This window comes from Cervus elaphus, chromosome 5, assembly GCF_910594005.1.
Source record: "Cervus elaphus chromosome 5, mCerEla1.1, whole genome shotgun sequence".
NCBI lineage: Eukaryota > Metazoa > Chordata > Mammalia > Artiodactyla > Cervidae > Cervus > Cervus elaphus.
Genome location: NC_057819.1, coordinates 132721822 through 132737955, shown reverse-complemented (window position 1 = coordinate 132737955; position 16134 = coordinate 132721822). Strand labels below are relative to the sequence as shown.

Sequence of the window (16134 nt, the reverse complement as noted above, 5' to 3'; positions counted from 1 at the left end):
CTTTTACACATTTCACAGATTAGAAACAGGAGACTCTCCTGAGTTCATGGAGACGCCTCAGCCGGGTTTGGTCCCATGTCAGTCCCGACGGGCTCAGCAGACAGAACAGCCCCTCTGGAGGCCGCGCCCTGGGCACCAGCTCCCCGGGGAGGTGGGACCCTGGGGCAGGGGCAGAGAACCTTCCAGGGCGTGTGAGGGGCAGGGCCCCTGAGGTTGCTGGATCCAGCTTTGGGGTCAACCAGCAGTCACCTCCTCCCGATGGACCACATACCCACACTGCTACCAAGCAAGATGTATTGGTACCTAGTGTAGACTTTCCATTACTAACATGATAGGATTTTTTTTTTTAACATTTTCTAATTAGTTACTGCTTCCCAGGTGGCTCAGAGGTAAAGAATCCACCTGCCCTGCAGGAGACATGTGTTTGATCCCTGGATTAGGAAGATCCCCTGGAAAGGACATGGCAACCCACTCCAGTATTCTTGCCTGGAGAATCCCAGGGACAGAGGAGCCTGGCAGGCTGAAGCCCATAGGGTCACAAAGAGTTGGCCAGGACCAAGTGACTAAACAAATTAATTGCTGCCCGTCTAGAGGAGCAGGATTAATTTTGCATGTTACTTTGAATTTTGGTTAAAGCGTCTGCCTGCAATGTGGGAGACCTGGATTCGATCCCTGGGTGGGGAAGATCCCCTGGAGAAGGAAGTGGCAATCCACTCCAGTATTCTTGCCTGGAGAATCCCATGGACAGAGGAGCCTGGTGGGCTACAGTCCACGGGGTTGCAAAGAGTCGGACACGACTGAGCGACTTAACTTTAACTTTCACTTTGAATTTTGTTGAGCTCTTTTATTTATTATCATTGGAGATTTTTTTGAATTTCCTAAACAATATGTTCACTTGTGTAGACTCAGTTTTACGATTTCTGTTTTCTAATGTTTTATGATTTCTGTTTTCTAATAATCCTTACAATTCTCTGAAGTTGAATTCCTGGAATAAATGTTTATGATATAGGTCTCATCCTCTGACTCTTCTATTTTTTGTAATCTCCTGTTTCCTTTCATGGTTCTGTATTAATTGTATCTTTTATCCTTGATATTCCCTTCCTCAGTCTCCCCTTACCTCAAATTGCCTTTTTTTTTTCTGTTTGGTCATTAATTTTAAAAGCATACAGCTAAGCTATGCTGAAATTTCTGACCTATAGAAACTGTGAGCTGGTTAATCTTTATTGCTTTAAGTTGCCTCATTTTGGGGTGATTTGTTATGCAAAAGTAGATCACAGGATCTTTGGTGGTCCATCGGCTAAGACTCTACACTCCCAATGCTGGGGGCCCAGGTTGGATCCCTACTCTGGGAACTAGCGCCCTCCTGCTGCAGCTGGAGATCCCAGATCCCTAGAGCTGCAGCTAAGGCCTGGCATGGCCAAATAAACAAAATTTTTAAACAATCAAAATATTCCAATAAAGTGACACTTCTGACTCATCTTGATGCTTTCTCCCATCTGAAAATTATCACGGACATCCCTGAGTTCTCGTTTATATGGGAAAAAAAAAAACCCTGAGTTTTCTCAAGTATGTATCACTAGTTTTACTATTTGAAGCAGTAATAATCAGACCATGATCATATCTTTATTACCAATGACTCCCCCAGAACTCATTTCCTGGAGGTGTTTTATGGTCTCTGGGTCTCTGCCCATCTGCCTCCCAGTTATTCCAGTTATCAATAAAATTCACTTTTGTTTAAGAGACAATGATAGAGGATTCCCCGCAGGGCTTCCCTGATGACTCAGACATAAAGCATCTGCCAGCAATGCGAACTCCAGTTCGATCCCTGGGTCGGAAAGATCCCCTGGAGAAGGAAGTGGCAACCACTCCAGTACTCTTGTCTGGAGAATCCCAGGAACAGAGGAGCCTGGCGGGCTACAGTCCATGGGGTCGCAGAGTGGGTCACACACGACTGGGGTGTCTAACACAGCACTGGCTGCCTTGCCCGGAGGACCGGGAAGGCTTGATTTGGCGGCTCCTTAGAGAAAAGCTAAGGAGGGGAATCAACGCTGAGGATGTAACTGAAGCCCGGCCTCCAGCTGGGCCGCACGGGAGTGGGGTCCTTCCCGCCCTGGCTGTGCGCCCCTTCCCTCTGACGAATGCGGGGGGCGCCTTCCGGCTCCCTGGCGTTTCTTGTCCTCTGTTCGGACGCTTTGAACCCTGCTGTCGCCTCTTCCCACGTGAACTAGCCTAAGGATGACCCGTTCACTCTGCGGGATGCGGCCTCCAGCTTCCAGGCTGACTTGCTGGCTCCAGCCTGGGCTCTTCCTGGGCCCCGGCGTTAGTGTAGTGGCTCGGTCGTGTTCCTGCACGCGTGCGTGCTAAGTCCCTTCAGTCGTGTCCAGCTCTGTGACCCCGTGGGCTGGAGCCTGCCGGGCCCCTCGGTCCATGGGTTCTCCAGCGAGAACCCTGGAGCGCATCTTCCTCCGCAGGGATGGAACCCGGGGGTCCTGCGTCGCAGGCCCTCTCCGGCACGGCGCGCTGGGGCCACCTGGTGGCCGAAAGCGCTCCCGTCTCGCCGGCTCCGCCAGCCGCTTCCCGCGAGCGGGGCGGCTCTCACCGCCCAGGTGGCTGGAAACTTGAGGGGTTGGAAGCTGCGCTTCAGGCTTTCCTGGTGACTCAGCGGTAAAGAACCCACCTGCCAAAAAAAAAAAAAAAAAAAAACCCACCTGCCAATGCAGGAGACCCGGGTTCCACCCCTGGGTCAGGAAGATTCCCTCCAGGGTTCTTGCCTGGGAAGTTCACGGACAGAGGAGCCTGGCGGGCTACAGCCCACGGGGCCAGAGAGTCGGACATGACAGAGCCACTGAACAACAGCCAAAGCCCCAAAGGTCAAAGCACGAACATTAAGACAGTCCCCGGGGCGGGTGCCAGCCTACTCTGAGGGGAGACGGTTTTCCGCTTCTCGCCCTTGAGAAGCTCCGATCCTTGCCCAGCCGCCTCACCTGCATCATCCGTCTGTCTCAGGTTATCCAGAGGTGGACTTCAGTGACCTTAGATGGCCCTTTAATTAGCAAATGCCTTGACCCTGGCGAGGTCCATGCTTAGACATGGGGGAAATAATTAGATTACTGTATTGATATCCTTTGGAAGTCTTTGCATTTATTCAAGAGTGGCAGCAAGACTTCTAATCATGTAGTTTTGTGTATGCTGTCTGCTTTTATGCTGCGTAAAATTAACCATTTGATTAATTAGATTTGCAAGAGCTGCTTAGGTCCTTGAGAAACATTGGTTCATTAAATTTAAAATCTTATCTAAGTTTGAATCTATTTAAATATTCTAAGGAAAATGATAAATATTAAATATTTGGAAATAATTTAATCTGTTAAATGTAATAAAATGTAAGCAAAAATGATTGCTTTATATTTTTACAAAATAGATTTAAGATAAAAAAGATCTACAAGAATGTCTAGTTTAAATTTAAAATATGAATGTGAACTAAAACACAGGTAACTGTCAATGCTGGGCTGGATGAAGCACAAGCTGGAATCAAGATTGCTGGAGAACCATCATCAACTTCAGATACACAGATGATACGGCTCGAAAGGCAGAAAATGAAGAACTAAAGAGCATCTTGATGAGGGTGAAAGAGGAAAGTGAAAAAGTTGGCTTAAAACTCAGCATTAAAAAATCAAAGATCATGGCATCTGGTCCCATCACTTCATGGCAAATAGATGGGGGGAAAGAGGCAACAGTGACCGATTGTATTTTCTTGGACTCCGAAGTCACTGTGGATGGTGACTCCAGTCATGAAATTAAAAGACGCTTGCTCCTTGGAAGAAAAGCTATGACAAACCTAGACAGCATATTAAAAAGCAGAGACATCACTTTATCAACAAAGGTCCAAATAGTCAAAGCTATGGTTTTTCCAGTAGTCGTGTACAGATGAGAGAGTTAGACCATAAAGAAGGCTAAGTGTCAAAGAATTGCTTCTTTTCAAACTGTGGTGCTGGAGAAGACTCTTGAGAATCCCTTGGACTGCAAGGAAATCAAACCAGTCAGTTCTAAAGGAAATCAACCCTGAATATTCTTTAGAAGGACTGATGCTAAAACTGAAGCTCCAATAATTTGGCCATCTGATGTGAAGAGCTGACTCACTGGAAAAGACCCTGACGCTGGGGAAGACCGAGGGCAGGAGACGCAGGTGACAGAGGATGAGATGGTGGGATGGCATCACCAAATCAATGGACATGAGTTTGAGCAAGCTCGGGAGAGAGTAAAGGACAGGGAAGCCTGGCGTGCTGCAGTCCGTGAGGCTGCAAAGAGTCAGACACGACAGCAACTGAGTAATAACAACTATCAATGTTCCTTCTTGAACATTCTTGAAAACACTGAACAGATACTAAAAATAAATTACTAACAATTTCAGTGCCAGGTTTTTCCTTCATTTTTAATATACACTAAGTAACAAAGTATCCATTTCATACAAAATGAAAAGTTGTGCTAAATTTTCAGTTCTTAAAGCTTATTACTAATACTATAATCATATTTACTTTTCTTAAGTGGGTGCATTGAGAATTACATGTAATGCATTATGAATAAAAAATAAGTAAACTTTTACCTTATAAGAATAGCTGATATAAAAATTATTCACCTGAGAATAGATTTTTTTCACTTTATGTAACATGTTTCAGGAAAGAAAATGAAAAATAATTTAGCAATATTACAAATACATTAGATAGAAGCATTTCTATTTTTAAAAGATGAACATCTATTAATGCATTACATAAAAATACAGCATAATGTTTTGTCAGATTCTTAGTACAATCAGAAGAAAATGTGTAGCCAACAGAACAACAAAAGCAGGACAACACTAACCCTCAGTAGAACTGTGCCCCAATAAAATATCGTTTGTACAGCCAGCAAAGCATCATCACATTGTATTAGAATTAGGACCCAAGTATTTGGGGGCTTTTCTGGGGGCTCAGTGGTGAAGAACAGGCCTACCTCTGCTGGAGATGCAATTTCCATCCCTAGGTCGGGAAGGTCCCCTGGAGAAGGAAATGGCAACCGACTCCAGTGTTCTTGCCTGGGAAATCCCATGGACAGAGGAGCCTGGTGGGCTGCATTCATGGGGCTGCAGAGTCGGACACGACTGAGTGCTAAATAACCCAAGTGTCTAACGTCCTCCTACTACACTGTAAGATCTTCAAGGCCGAAGTGGATAGTTACGGTTTTATCCAAAGGCCCACCGCTTGAAACTTGATCACGAAAATGTCGGTGGAATTAAATTACTCTAAAAACATTTAAATGATAAAAATGCTGATTTTAGATAGTTTGGGGCAATTTAAAGGAAAGAAGGCTTTTAGGGAAACCTGCAGACTTTTACTGAGAATAAACCGGCCAGAAAGATAGAGGCTCAGGAAGGGACAGTGTGAAGTCTGCTCATCTCTCTGCTTCTCCCTCCTCCTTCCTGAGGCTGCAGACGGACGTTTGCCATGCTGGTCACTGACCACCGTCACTCCGTGAAGTCCAACCTTGACTGTTAAAATCTGACTGTGGATGGAAAACATAAGCCAGGGGGTGTGGTTTTTCCCTAGCTTCTTCCTAATATATATATTTATTTGCATTGATACAAAAAAAAGCTTTGAGGTTATAATTTAAGACATTTGAACTGTATAGTCAGTAAAGATAAAGTCCATATTTGACTTGCTGTGTCCTTTTCTTCCTACTCCGCTCACCCTGGTTTTCCTTAGTAGTTAAACTTCTGATGAGTTTTTTTTAAAAAATGCTTACAAGAGCACAGTAACAGTACAATAATGAACCTGATAGATGCGAATTATGATCAGTGAGCACAGCTGCAAAATCGTATCCCCAAAGAGAAGCCCCGGGTGTTATGTTAATATTAGACACTAAAAGATATCTCTTTAAATTTACAGCAACCAATTTGCCATGACTTGCTTAGAAAGTACAGTGTGTTGCTTATTAATTCATCTATAAAGGGAAAGATTTTCCCTCAAATGTTTCTGGACTTGTATTCATCATGCAGTGCTACAGTTGAAAAGTGGCAGCTTTTACTAAAGATTCTAAGAGTGAGATTCTCAGGTGCAGAACCAAAGGTTTGTAGAGGGAGGCGAGTGCCGTGGTAACAAGAGGTTAGACTCTAGTGCCAACTGAATCCTACGAGGAGAAATAACTTTGATGCGGGTTGCAGATGCCAGCGGAGGCCCTGAGACAGCTTGTTTAGTTAGAAGGCAGGCCTAAGCCCCCAGGCAAGGCGCCTGGATCCTTAGGAACGTGACGGATCAGCAGAGGGAAATGCCAGTCGCGCACCTTGTCGAGGCTGAGAAAGGCGCTCTGCCGTCAGCGGCGCAGCCCGACTCCCGGCCGTCTGAGCGCACGGCACAGCGAGAAGTCCAGGTTCGCCACCTGAGGTGACAGCCTCATCAAAGGGTTTGCATCTTTAGAGAACTCGGTACCAAACCCCCTGTTGTGATGGCTCTTCTCTAAGACCCTCTGTCACACAGTATAATCACACCCCTAATATACTTGTTTTCCCAAAGTTGGTAATTTTCATTCATCTGGTTGAGATATAATGTGAACTGGGGCTTCCCAGGTGGCACAGTGGTAAAGAACACTCCTGACAATCCAGGAGACACAAGAGACCCAGGTTTGACCCCTGGGTTGGTTAGATTCCCTGGGGGAGGGCATCGCAGCCCACTCCAGTGTCCTTGCCTGGAGAAGCCCATGGACGGGGAGCCTGGCGGGCAACAGTCCAGGGGGTCGCAGAGAGTTGGACACGACTGAGCTCACAGCACAGGATGATTGATGTTATAGCCCTACAGTCCACACACGGGATCTACACAGAAGTATTTGTACGGATGGATACCTTAACCAAAATCTCCAACTCTGTCATGGAAGGAAACTGGTTTCTTACTAAAGAGAACTGTGTAGAATTTACTTTTCCTTAATTTAATGACCACAAGTTTATCTATGTTCCATCATATTCAAAGTGAATATGAGGTGAATAACTAAATTCACAGTGATATATTTAAAACTCTACAAAGGAGAGATTTTCAAATCATAAAGTCCATTTATAGAATAAAACATATTCTTTGTAATGAAGAGGACAAAAGATCCCCATTTCCCATCGGGGTGGAAGGGAAGGTACGGATTAACTCTTGCAACCCTATAGATGTCTGTCATTCTAGCCCCAAGCCACCGAAGAATCAGATTGTTACATCCTAAGATTCTAGACTCAGTCCTCCACAGTAACTGAAACATCTCTGAATTTTACCCTAAGCAAAAGAACTCTACCTGAGTTACTTATGTCTACAATCACCTAACAGAACAAAGTCTCCTTTCAGTTATTTCGGCTAATGCATCTCACCCAGTGAATGTCACAGCCTGCAAACCTCTCTCTGCCAGGAGCCTGTCCAGTGTTGAGCTTTTTAGCAGGCCAACTTCCAGTTTCTTTTAGAAAATAAAAAGGAGAAGCGGACTTTTGCTTTATATCTCTGTTCCACGTATTTGTCTTCTTATTTAGATTGGGGCATTACATACTTATGTAACTAGATGGTATAAACTTACAGATAGCTGCTCAAAATGATTCTATCCTATGTCTTCAAACCACAAATTCACAAGCACTGCTTCTGAAAAGTGAACAAGGACATAGTCAACCTCACGTGCAGACTCCAGCACAACACACTGCAGATGCCAACACGCAGGCTCACGCCGCTGTGCGCAAGTTTTATTTGAAGAAAAGCGAGACACACAGCTGATGGCGTTTCAGTGCAGGGAGCCAGGAAAACCCCAAGTGCTTTCTCGGCTCTTCCATTATTGTTCAAGCTGTAAACTGTTAAACCAAAACTAAATCGTAAGAGAAGAAACGCGGGAAGCGGGGCGAGCAGCATGAATTCAAAACACGACTCTGTCCTCTTGTGTTCTTTCCCACCAGAGTGTGCTGTTGAGGGTGCCACAGCTGTTGTCTTCCTCCTCTTGTTCTTTCGTGAGCTCCACAAAAACCTACATGGAAATAAATGAGTACGGTATTCTGCACTGCAATTATCCTAGGAACATTTTAAATAAGTCAGCAGTGGCATGAGACTGTACCTAAATACACGAACTACTCAAGTATCAGGAGATACACTTAATGTTATTTAAAGAGAATGATCCCCACTAATCCCATATATAGATGAATATCATTTTAGAGGATTAATAGATCATTTGTTTTTTGACTGATAAAGTAGCACTGTGGTAAAGGGTAATTTATAAATATTTAAGCAATGTAATTTCAGATGTGCTAATATGAATGCCATCCATCATGACTTATTTTCTTGAAACTAAAAAAAAAAATGAGCTATTCGAAATAAGCAGATGGAGAACCTAAAGTTGTTTAAAATTCACACAGTTGAGGAACACTCCACAGGAACCGGTCTCTGGCTCACAATCTCCTTCCCTCTCCAAAATAAACCTAAACACTTAGATACTTCACCCTTTCTTCTACAGAAGAACTTTTAACAGTTAACTGTGTGATACCTGTTCCAACGTTGCTTGAGAAAAGCTGTACTCTTCAATGGCGAATGTATGTTTAGCTGTGACAACATAAAAAATAGTATTTCACTTAGTAATATTTTTTAATAATCAAATGGCAATACCTACCGAGCGGCTAAAATGGGCTTTTTTCATCTCTCTGATCGGCTGCAGGCGGTCAGTGACGCCACCCCCTACCTGCCTCCCCTCCCCCGCCCGCGGCCGCCCCACAGCCCTGGGCACGGGCTCACGGGGGCGCGCGGGCTCACAGGCCGCCCCACAGCCCTGGGCGCGGGCTCACGGGGGCGCGCGGGCTCACAGGTCTCCCCACAGCCCTGGGCACGGGCTCACGGGGGCGCGCGGGCTCACAGGCCGCCCCACTGCCCTGGGCGCGGGCTCACGGGGGCGCGCGGGCTCACAGGTCTCCCCACAGCCCTGGGCGCGGGCTCACGGGGGCGCGCGGGCTCACAGGCCGCCCCCACAGCCCCGGGCGCGGGCTCACGGGGGCGCGCGGGCTCACAGGCCGCCCCACTGCCCTGGGCGCGGGCTCACGGGGGCGCGCGGGCTCACAGGTCTCCCCACAGCCCTGGGCGCGGGCTCACGGGCTCCCAGGCCGCCCCACAGCCCTGGGCGCGGGCTCACGGGGGCGCGCGGGCTCACAGGCCGCCCCACAGCCCCGGGCGCGGGCTCGCGCAGGGTCACGGGGGCGCGCGGGCTCGCGCAGGGTCACGGGCCGCACCACAGCCCTGAGCGCTGGCTCACGGCCGCGTCCCGCTGCCCCTTCTCCCAGCAGCTCCTTGCCCCCCTCCCCCGAGCTCCTGCCGCGTTACTCCTTCTGGTTCATGCTTCTGTTGATCCCTGCTCTCTACCTCCCACCCCCACAATTCCAGCACAGTCTGTCCCGGACTTCTGCAACTAGATTCCAGATAATGGCCCTGTGTCCATATACTTCTTTATGTTTATTTTAGATCCTTTTGCAATCTAATCCAATATCAAAGTTCTGGTTTTCTATTCACTCCTTTAATTCTCCCACATTACTTCTAATGTCCCCTTTAATCATAAAGCAAGCACCAGGAAACACAGGCTACTTCATGGTTTTCAGATGCTTTTTTATAAAATGACCTAGACCTGAACACATGCCCCGTCCAGAAGGTGCCTCTCTCCTGGTGAGGTGTCTGCCTCCCACCTAACATGTATTTTTAAAAGGCTGAGATCCCACAAACGTCTCTACAGGTTGGGTCAGGAAGGCCCACCCTTCTGCACCGCGAGCTCTCCTCTTCCTCCTGCTGCCCCTGGAGTCCTGCTCCCACGGCTCCTTCCACGGCCTAATACAAAGTGAGGACTCAAGAAACCCAACGCTCCAGCTTCTGGACTGAAGTAGTGGGAGCTAACTAAACTGAACTTTCTCAGATGTAACATGAAAAACTGGGGTGATGTCCACTCAGGAGGGTGAAAGGCTCACGCAACAACAAAGCTGATCGACAAAATCCCAGGCTGTATTTTCCTATAGCTTAGATTCAATTAACAGAAGGTCATCTTCTTACTAACTGTAGTTTCTGCAGTAAACTGAGACCCAACTTCTAAACTTTTTCATAAAATTCCCTCATAATTTGAAAGCCACCTCACAGTGTTTTTCAAATTATTACTCACCTTCTTCCAGCTTAGAAAAAGATTGTGAAAGGGACTGAACGTCTTCCTTAGGAATTTTATAAGCCAGAATAGTAGAAAAACTGAAAGCAAAGATGAAGGAAAATTCAGAAGTGACTACTACTGTGTGTTCTGAAGACAAAATTCAACACTTTAAAACTTCAAAATAAAACTCCAATAATTTATTTTGACACTTAGATAAAAATCATTTGAAATCTTAAAATATTTCCATGCGCAATAACTCTTTCCTTACTACCAAACAAAAGCTGTCAAAACTTTAAGTACTATCACATATTGAAAGATCTAACATTAAAAATAAGTTAGACATGAAGGTCATTCATCAAACTACATTAGTCCAATAATGATAGCATTCCCCCCCAATCTTTAATACAGTAACCGATTTTCATGATTACTGCTCTATAAAGAAATGCAACTACATTTTTAAAAACTTTACCTTTCCTGACGGCTTGCATTTGGGAAAATACACTGAATTTCTCTTTGAAGACGGTCTACTTCCAGGTCTTCTATCCAATCCTTTAATTTGATTTCCAAAAAGTACCCTTTTCCAAATTTACTCTTCAGATGCTGGACTGTCCCAATACACCTGCAGTGAATTTTAGAAGAATGTGTAGGGATGAAAGAACCTGACAGTTTCAAAGGTGGTTTCTCACTTAAGGATAATGTAGGACTCCGTGGAGGCCCAGCGGTTAGTCTGCCAGTCAACGCCGGGGACATGAGCTCAGTACCCGGTCTTGTTCCAACGAAGCCCGCGGCCGCAGCTGCTGAAGCCCCCGTGCCTGGAGCTCATGCACCCCCACCAGAGAAGCCACCGCAGGCAGAAGCCCACACCCGCCGTCGTCACAACCAGAGGACGCCTGCTCACAGCAACAGATCCAGCGCAACCGAAAATAAAGTACATTATAGAGAAAAGAATGGCTGAGTAAAATTCTCATGCTGGAGTCCTTGGCCAATTTATGTGAAAGTTGCAAAGGTAAGAGAGAACACGGAGTCTCCGCAGGCAGAACGGCTGGCCAGTTGTGGAGAGAAAGGAACACATTTCCAAGCAATTCTATGGAAAGCTGATTCAGCACTCAAACAAGGAAGCACTTCTCAGCGCTTACACTGATCCGCATCAGAGACGTCTCTGAAATGAGGACGCCCCCGCCCGCGCCCCCGCCTCCCACCGGCCACGCCCACCTCAGCCGCCCCGACACCAGGACGGCCACGCGGTCGCAGACGGCCTCCGCCTCCTCCATGTAGTGCGTGGTCAGGATGGCGGCGCGCTTCCTGTTTTTGAACGCGGTTCTAATCGCTCTCCTACAAAACACAAATGAACAGAAGGGAAGATGGCACCTGGACGTTAATGAAAACACCGGAGTTTTTAAAAATCCAGCTCTTTGGTTAACAGATTTACCAAATATCAACTGCTATACTTATTATACTCTGCCCAACTATGATTCCTCTATCCTAATTTACCTTATTTCTGAAAGCTTGTCAAGTGGAAAGAAAAGTTCATGATTTCAAGTGTCCCTATGGGTTGAAAGTGTATTAACCAACCAATTATACAAACTGAAGGCTTTTCATGTTAGAACATAAATAGCCACAGAATCACAGGGAAATCTTAACATGTGTCTGACCCAAACCTCACATTATAGACATGGAAACCTAGGCTCAAAGAGTCTGTCAACTACTTAGCAGAGAGTTTCAGTGTACATAATGAACATTCTAGACAGTACGGTTATGTATGTTACTTTAGACAAGAAGAAAACCATTAAAAACACTCTTCAGACAATAGTATTCTCATTTTGGTCCCAGAATACACAATGTATTGTTAACACTTCATGAAAAATATGATTAAGTTCAAGGGGATCTCTAGAAATCCTTAATTACAATTTTTCCTTCAGTGCAGGACGTTGAATATGTATCTGTAACTAACAGGAACCCGAGTGACGACGGTACAGCGTGGAGGGTCTCAGGCGTCCCTGCCTCATACTCACCACATGTGCTGTTTGGCTTTGGGATCCATACCTGTGGACGGCTCGTCCAGCAGCGTGACCGGGGGGCTCCCCAGCATGCTCAGGGCGAAGCACAGCTGGGGGGACGACAAACACGGGGGGCTGTAAGACACTCGGCCGGCGCAGTGCCAGGCGCTGGACTGGACACGCGCGCGCGGTCTGACAAACGCACCTTGCGCTTGATTCCTGCGGGAAGTTTCTTTACAGGTTTCTGGAGGTATTCTTTTAGATCAAGGGCATTTGTTATTCTGCAAAAGAGATGGCATGAAATGAGCAAGCCACAATACCCAGAGATACAGTTAATAGTACAGATTGTGATCCCTGACGCGGTTTTTTTTCCTAGAACAGTTAAGTGGTAGAAGCTCATTTCAAATAAATCAACATCTTGACTAAAAGGTTCGCTTTAAATTAAAGTAGGTTTCATGGCAATTCATAAGTACATTTATTCTGTATTTAGAAATAGAAATGTTTTCATTTTCATAGCTGTCATAATTTGGTAAAAGAATATATGGAAAGTAATGATCTTTTTCCACGAAAGCTATGATCCAGGGAAATGCCTGTTGTGAAATTTTATTTTATTTTATGTCTGTGGTGAACTTTTAAAGCTGTGCACCGTGACTCCCCCAGGTGACAGAGGGCGCTGAAGGCAGGGCCTTACCGATCCGTGACCTCCGGCACGTCACTGGCTCTCAGCCCTTTGACGGCTCCGTAGATCTGGAGGTGCTCCTGCAGGGTGATGTCCGGCCAGAGGGGGTTGATCTGGGGACAGTAGCCCATACACCTCCCGGAGTCGTCGTCTTCAGCCGGCTGTGAAGAGTAGTCTCCCAGGAAGACCTGCAGAAAGACAAACAGTGCAAGGGCTGCTTTTGCTTCACTTAACGTCATAAAGGAAGTGGCAGGTGGACTACTCCAGACTCCTTCCCAGAGTCAGGGTACCGTGAGGGCAGACTCTCCCTTCTGAGGAAGACAGGACCTATATTGCTGAGCTGGAGGTGAGTGACCTGGTCAGAAACGGGGGACCAGGGATGCAGGGCTGGGGGGGAAGAGAGGCTCAGACTTGACCACGAAGATCAGGGGCTAATTGTGCGTGTTCATTTACTCATTTATACGCTGATCTCTGGCTGTGCTGGGTCTGTGTTGCTGCAGTGCCTTTGTCCAGTGGCGGCGAGCAGGCTTCTCGCCGCGGGGGCCCCTCTTGCTGTGGGGCGCCGGCTTGAGGGCACTCGGGCCTCAGGAACGAGGCTACCAGCCTCTCGAGCACACACTCAGATGCAGCGCGTGAGCTTAGGTGCTCAGCGGCACGCGGGATCTTCCCAGATCAGAGCTCAAACCTGTGTCTCCTGCATTGACAGGCGGATTCTTTACCATTGAACCACCAGGGAAACCCTGAGAGGTGCTATTTGGGCCAAGGAAATAGGTGAACTTGATTATCAGGTTTTCTATTGGGTAAGGAATAGTCAACATAAGCAATACCCAAGGAAACAGAAAGAGAGTAAAGTGCTGGGTGTTCTCTGGGAAAGGAATGAGCCAGAGCAGCTGGTGTGGAGGAGGCGGGAGGCAGGATCGGGACAGTTGTGCAAAGTTCCTGCAAAGAGCTTGAGAGATGCACCCGTCACCAAAGGCTGGCTGAGGGCAGGCTCGGATCAGCTCCTCCACTTCCTGAGGTCAACACAGGGGTGACTGTTAAGTCAGGGGACGAGTCACCTGGGCTTGTAGTCAGCACAAAACAGGAACACTGTGCACGTGTGTGCTCTGCATGTGTGCACGGAAATCTCACTGTGTACAGTATTCTCACAGAGACCGTGATCTGATCAAGCTCTCCTAAAAAATTAACACCAAAAACATAAAATTTGAGCACTGAAATCCCATTTGTCACTGTTGTTATTGTTGTTTTGTTACTAAGTCGTGTCTGTTTCTTTTCGACTCCATGGACTGCAGCACGCCAGGCTCCTCTGTCCTTTAGCATCTCCCACAGTTTGCTTGATTCACGTCCATTGAGTTGGTGATGCTATCTATCTCATCCTCTGTCGTCCCCTCTCCTCCTGCCCTCAACCTTTCCCAACATCAGGGTCTTTTCCAATGAGTCGGCTCTTCCGATCAAATGGCCAAAGTATTGGAGCTTCAGCTTCAGCATCAGTCATTCCAATGAATACTCAGGACTAATTTCCTTTAGGATGGACTGGTTGGATCTCCTTGCAGTCCAAGGGACTCTCAATAGTCTTTTCCAGCACCAATTCAAAAGCATCAGTTCTCTGATGCTCTGCGTTTTTTATAGTCCAACTCTCACAGCCATGCATGACTACTGGGAAAAAAACGCAAACCATATTCAGTATAGGCCACATCCTAGACCATACCTGGCCTGAAGTCGGCTCAATGTCACCAACCAGGATGTTAATAATCGTGCTTTTGCCCGCACCATTCGGACCCAACAGTCCCAAGATCTCTCCTGAGGGAATGAGAAGAAAAGTCATCAAATGCAAATCAAACTGAAAAATGACAATTACTCTTCTGGGAAAGTTATTTAAGAGAAAAATAATTAAATACCAGCCTTTTTTCACACAGAAGGAGACATATTTATTTGCCACTTTCTTTACTTTTCTTGTAGGAAGAAAATCTTTCTTGTCTTCATATTCTTTATGCAGATTATTGACCAAAATGGCTGGTTTCTAATAAGGAAAATAGGATTTTAAGAGAGTTATAAATCAAATATCTATCACTAAATGAAAGTCAGTATATACCTCATGTCCATGTCATAAGAACTATATTTCCTAATGAGGGGTACTGTACAAATAAATATCCCATTTATGGCTGAAATAATGGCTTACTCAAAAGTGTGTGTTGTCACTCAGTCGTGTCCGACTCTTTGTGACTTCATGGACTGTAGCGGACCAGGCTCCTCTGTCCATGGGATTTTCCAGGCAAGAGTACTGGAGTGGGTTGCCATTAGGTGGACAAAAATAGTTTTTCAAAGACAGGACTTTTTCCAGATTGGTTCATATGAAAGAGGACTATTTTCCAGGTTAATTCTTGTGCGCGAGGAGCTAACCATTGCTGACCATTGCAGACGACCCAGCAATAAAGACTAACTCACCTCCTCGCAACACTGACAGCTCATCAGCTCTTTGACCTTTAGCCTTTCAGCTTTGACGTCTTCATCTTCATCCTCATTGTTGGGTGGTTCTGAGAACTTTCTGTGTTTGGACTTTGTTGATAGAGTCCTAAAAGTATAAACAGATTTTCAGGTAATAGTAAGAAATTCAAGCACTAAGTACAGAAAAGAACAGGAGAAAAAAAAAACACATCAACCTGAGCTCTGATGTTAAGAGAGAGTTCTGTGAACCAGGTAAGGAAACTGGAGTGGGTTGCCATTTCCTCCTCCAGCAGATCTTCCTGATTCAGGGATCGAACCTGCATTTCTTGTGTCTCCTGCATTCTATTCTGCTGAGCCTCCTGGGAAGCCTCTACAAAGGAGTACCTCTTGGCAAAAACAAACAGGTAATGAGGTCCTGCCACCTGCTTCAGCATTCAGGACATTTTGCTAAGTATAAGAAGCCAGACAAGAAAAGGCCACGTCTTGTGTAATTCTATTTATATGACTGTGAAACTGGCAGATGTACAGACAAGAAGCAGATTAGTGCTTATAGAGAGCTGAGGGGGGAAAGGAAGTGACTACTAATGTGTACAAGGTTTCTTTTGGGGGGTGATGGAAATGAGAAAGTGAAGTGAAAGTCGCTCAGTGGTGTCCGACTCTTTGTGACCCCACGGACTATACAGTCCATGGAATTCTCCAGGCCAGAATACTGGAGTGGGTAGCCTTTCCCTTCTCCAGGGGATCTTCCCAACCCAGGGATCAAACCCAGGTCTCTCTCACATTGCAGGCAGATTCTTTACTAGCTGAGCCACAAGGGAAGCCCAAGAAAACTGGAGTGGGTAGCCTATCCCTTCTCCAGCGGATCTTCCC

At 46.3% G+C, this 16134-nt stretch overlaps 1 protein-coding gene across 6 annotated transcripts in view; it reads right to left on the bottom strand.

Annotated features, from left to right (window-relative positions):
- Nucleotides 1–5574: 5574 nt before the first annotated feature.
- Nucleotides 5575–16134, bottom strand: part of ABCA5 (ATP binding cassette subfamily A member 5) — a 56123-nt gene continuing 45563 nt past the window's right edge. For 5 of the 6 annotated variants that reach the window (XM_043905689.1, XM_043905690.1, XM_043905693.1 and 2 more), the window contains 11 exons: nucleotides 15265–15391; nucleotides 14722–14839; nucleotides 14528–14619; nucleotides 12832–13007; nucleotides 12346–12421; nucleotides 12156–12250; nucleotides 11356–11475; nucleotides 10613–10762; nucleotides 10162–10241; nucleotides 8518–8573; nucleotides 5575–8004 (listed from right to left, as the gene is read on the bottom strand). In XM_043905689.1, the coding sequence (XP_043761624.1) occupies nucleotides 7897–8004; nucleotides 8518–8573; nucleotides 10162–10241; nucleotides 10613–10762; nucleotides 11356–11475; nucleotides 12156–12250; nucleotides 12346–12421; nucleotides 12832–13007; nucleotides 14528–14619; nucleotides 14722–14839; nucleotides 15265–15391 (1198 nt within the window). In that variant the 3' untranslated portion in view covers nucleotides 5575–7896. Of the gene's footprint in view, nucleotides 8005–8517; nucleotides 8574–10161; nucleotides 10242–10612; nucleotides 10763–11355; nucleotides 11476–12155; nucleotides 12251–12345; nucleotides 12422–12831; nucleotides 13008–14527; nucleotides 14622–14721; nucleotides 14840–15264; nucleotides 15392–16134 lie in introns of those variants that run through there. The other variant, XM_043905694.1, reaches the window with a different exon arrangement.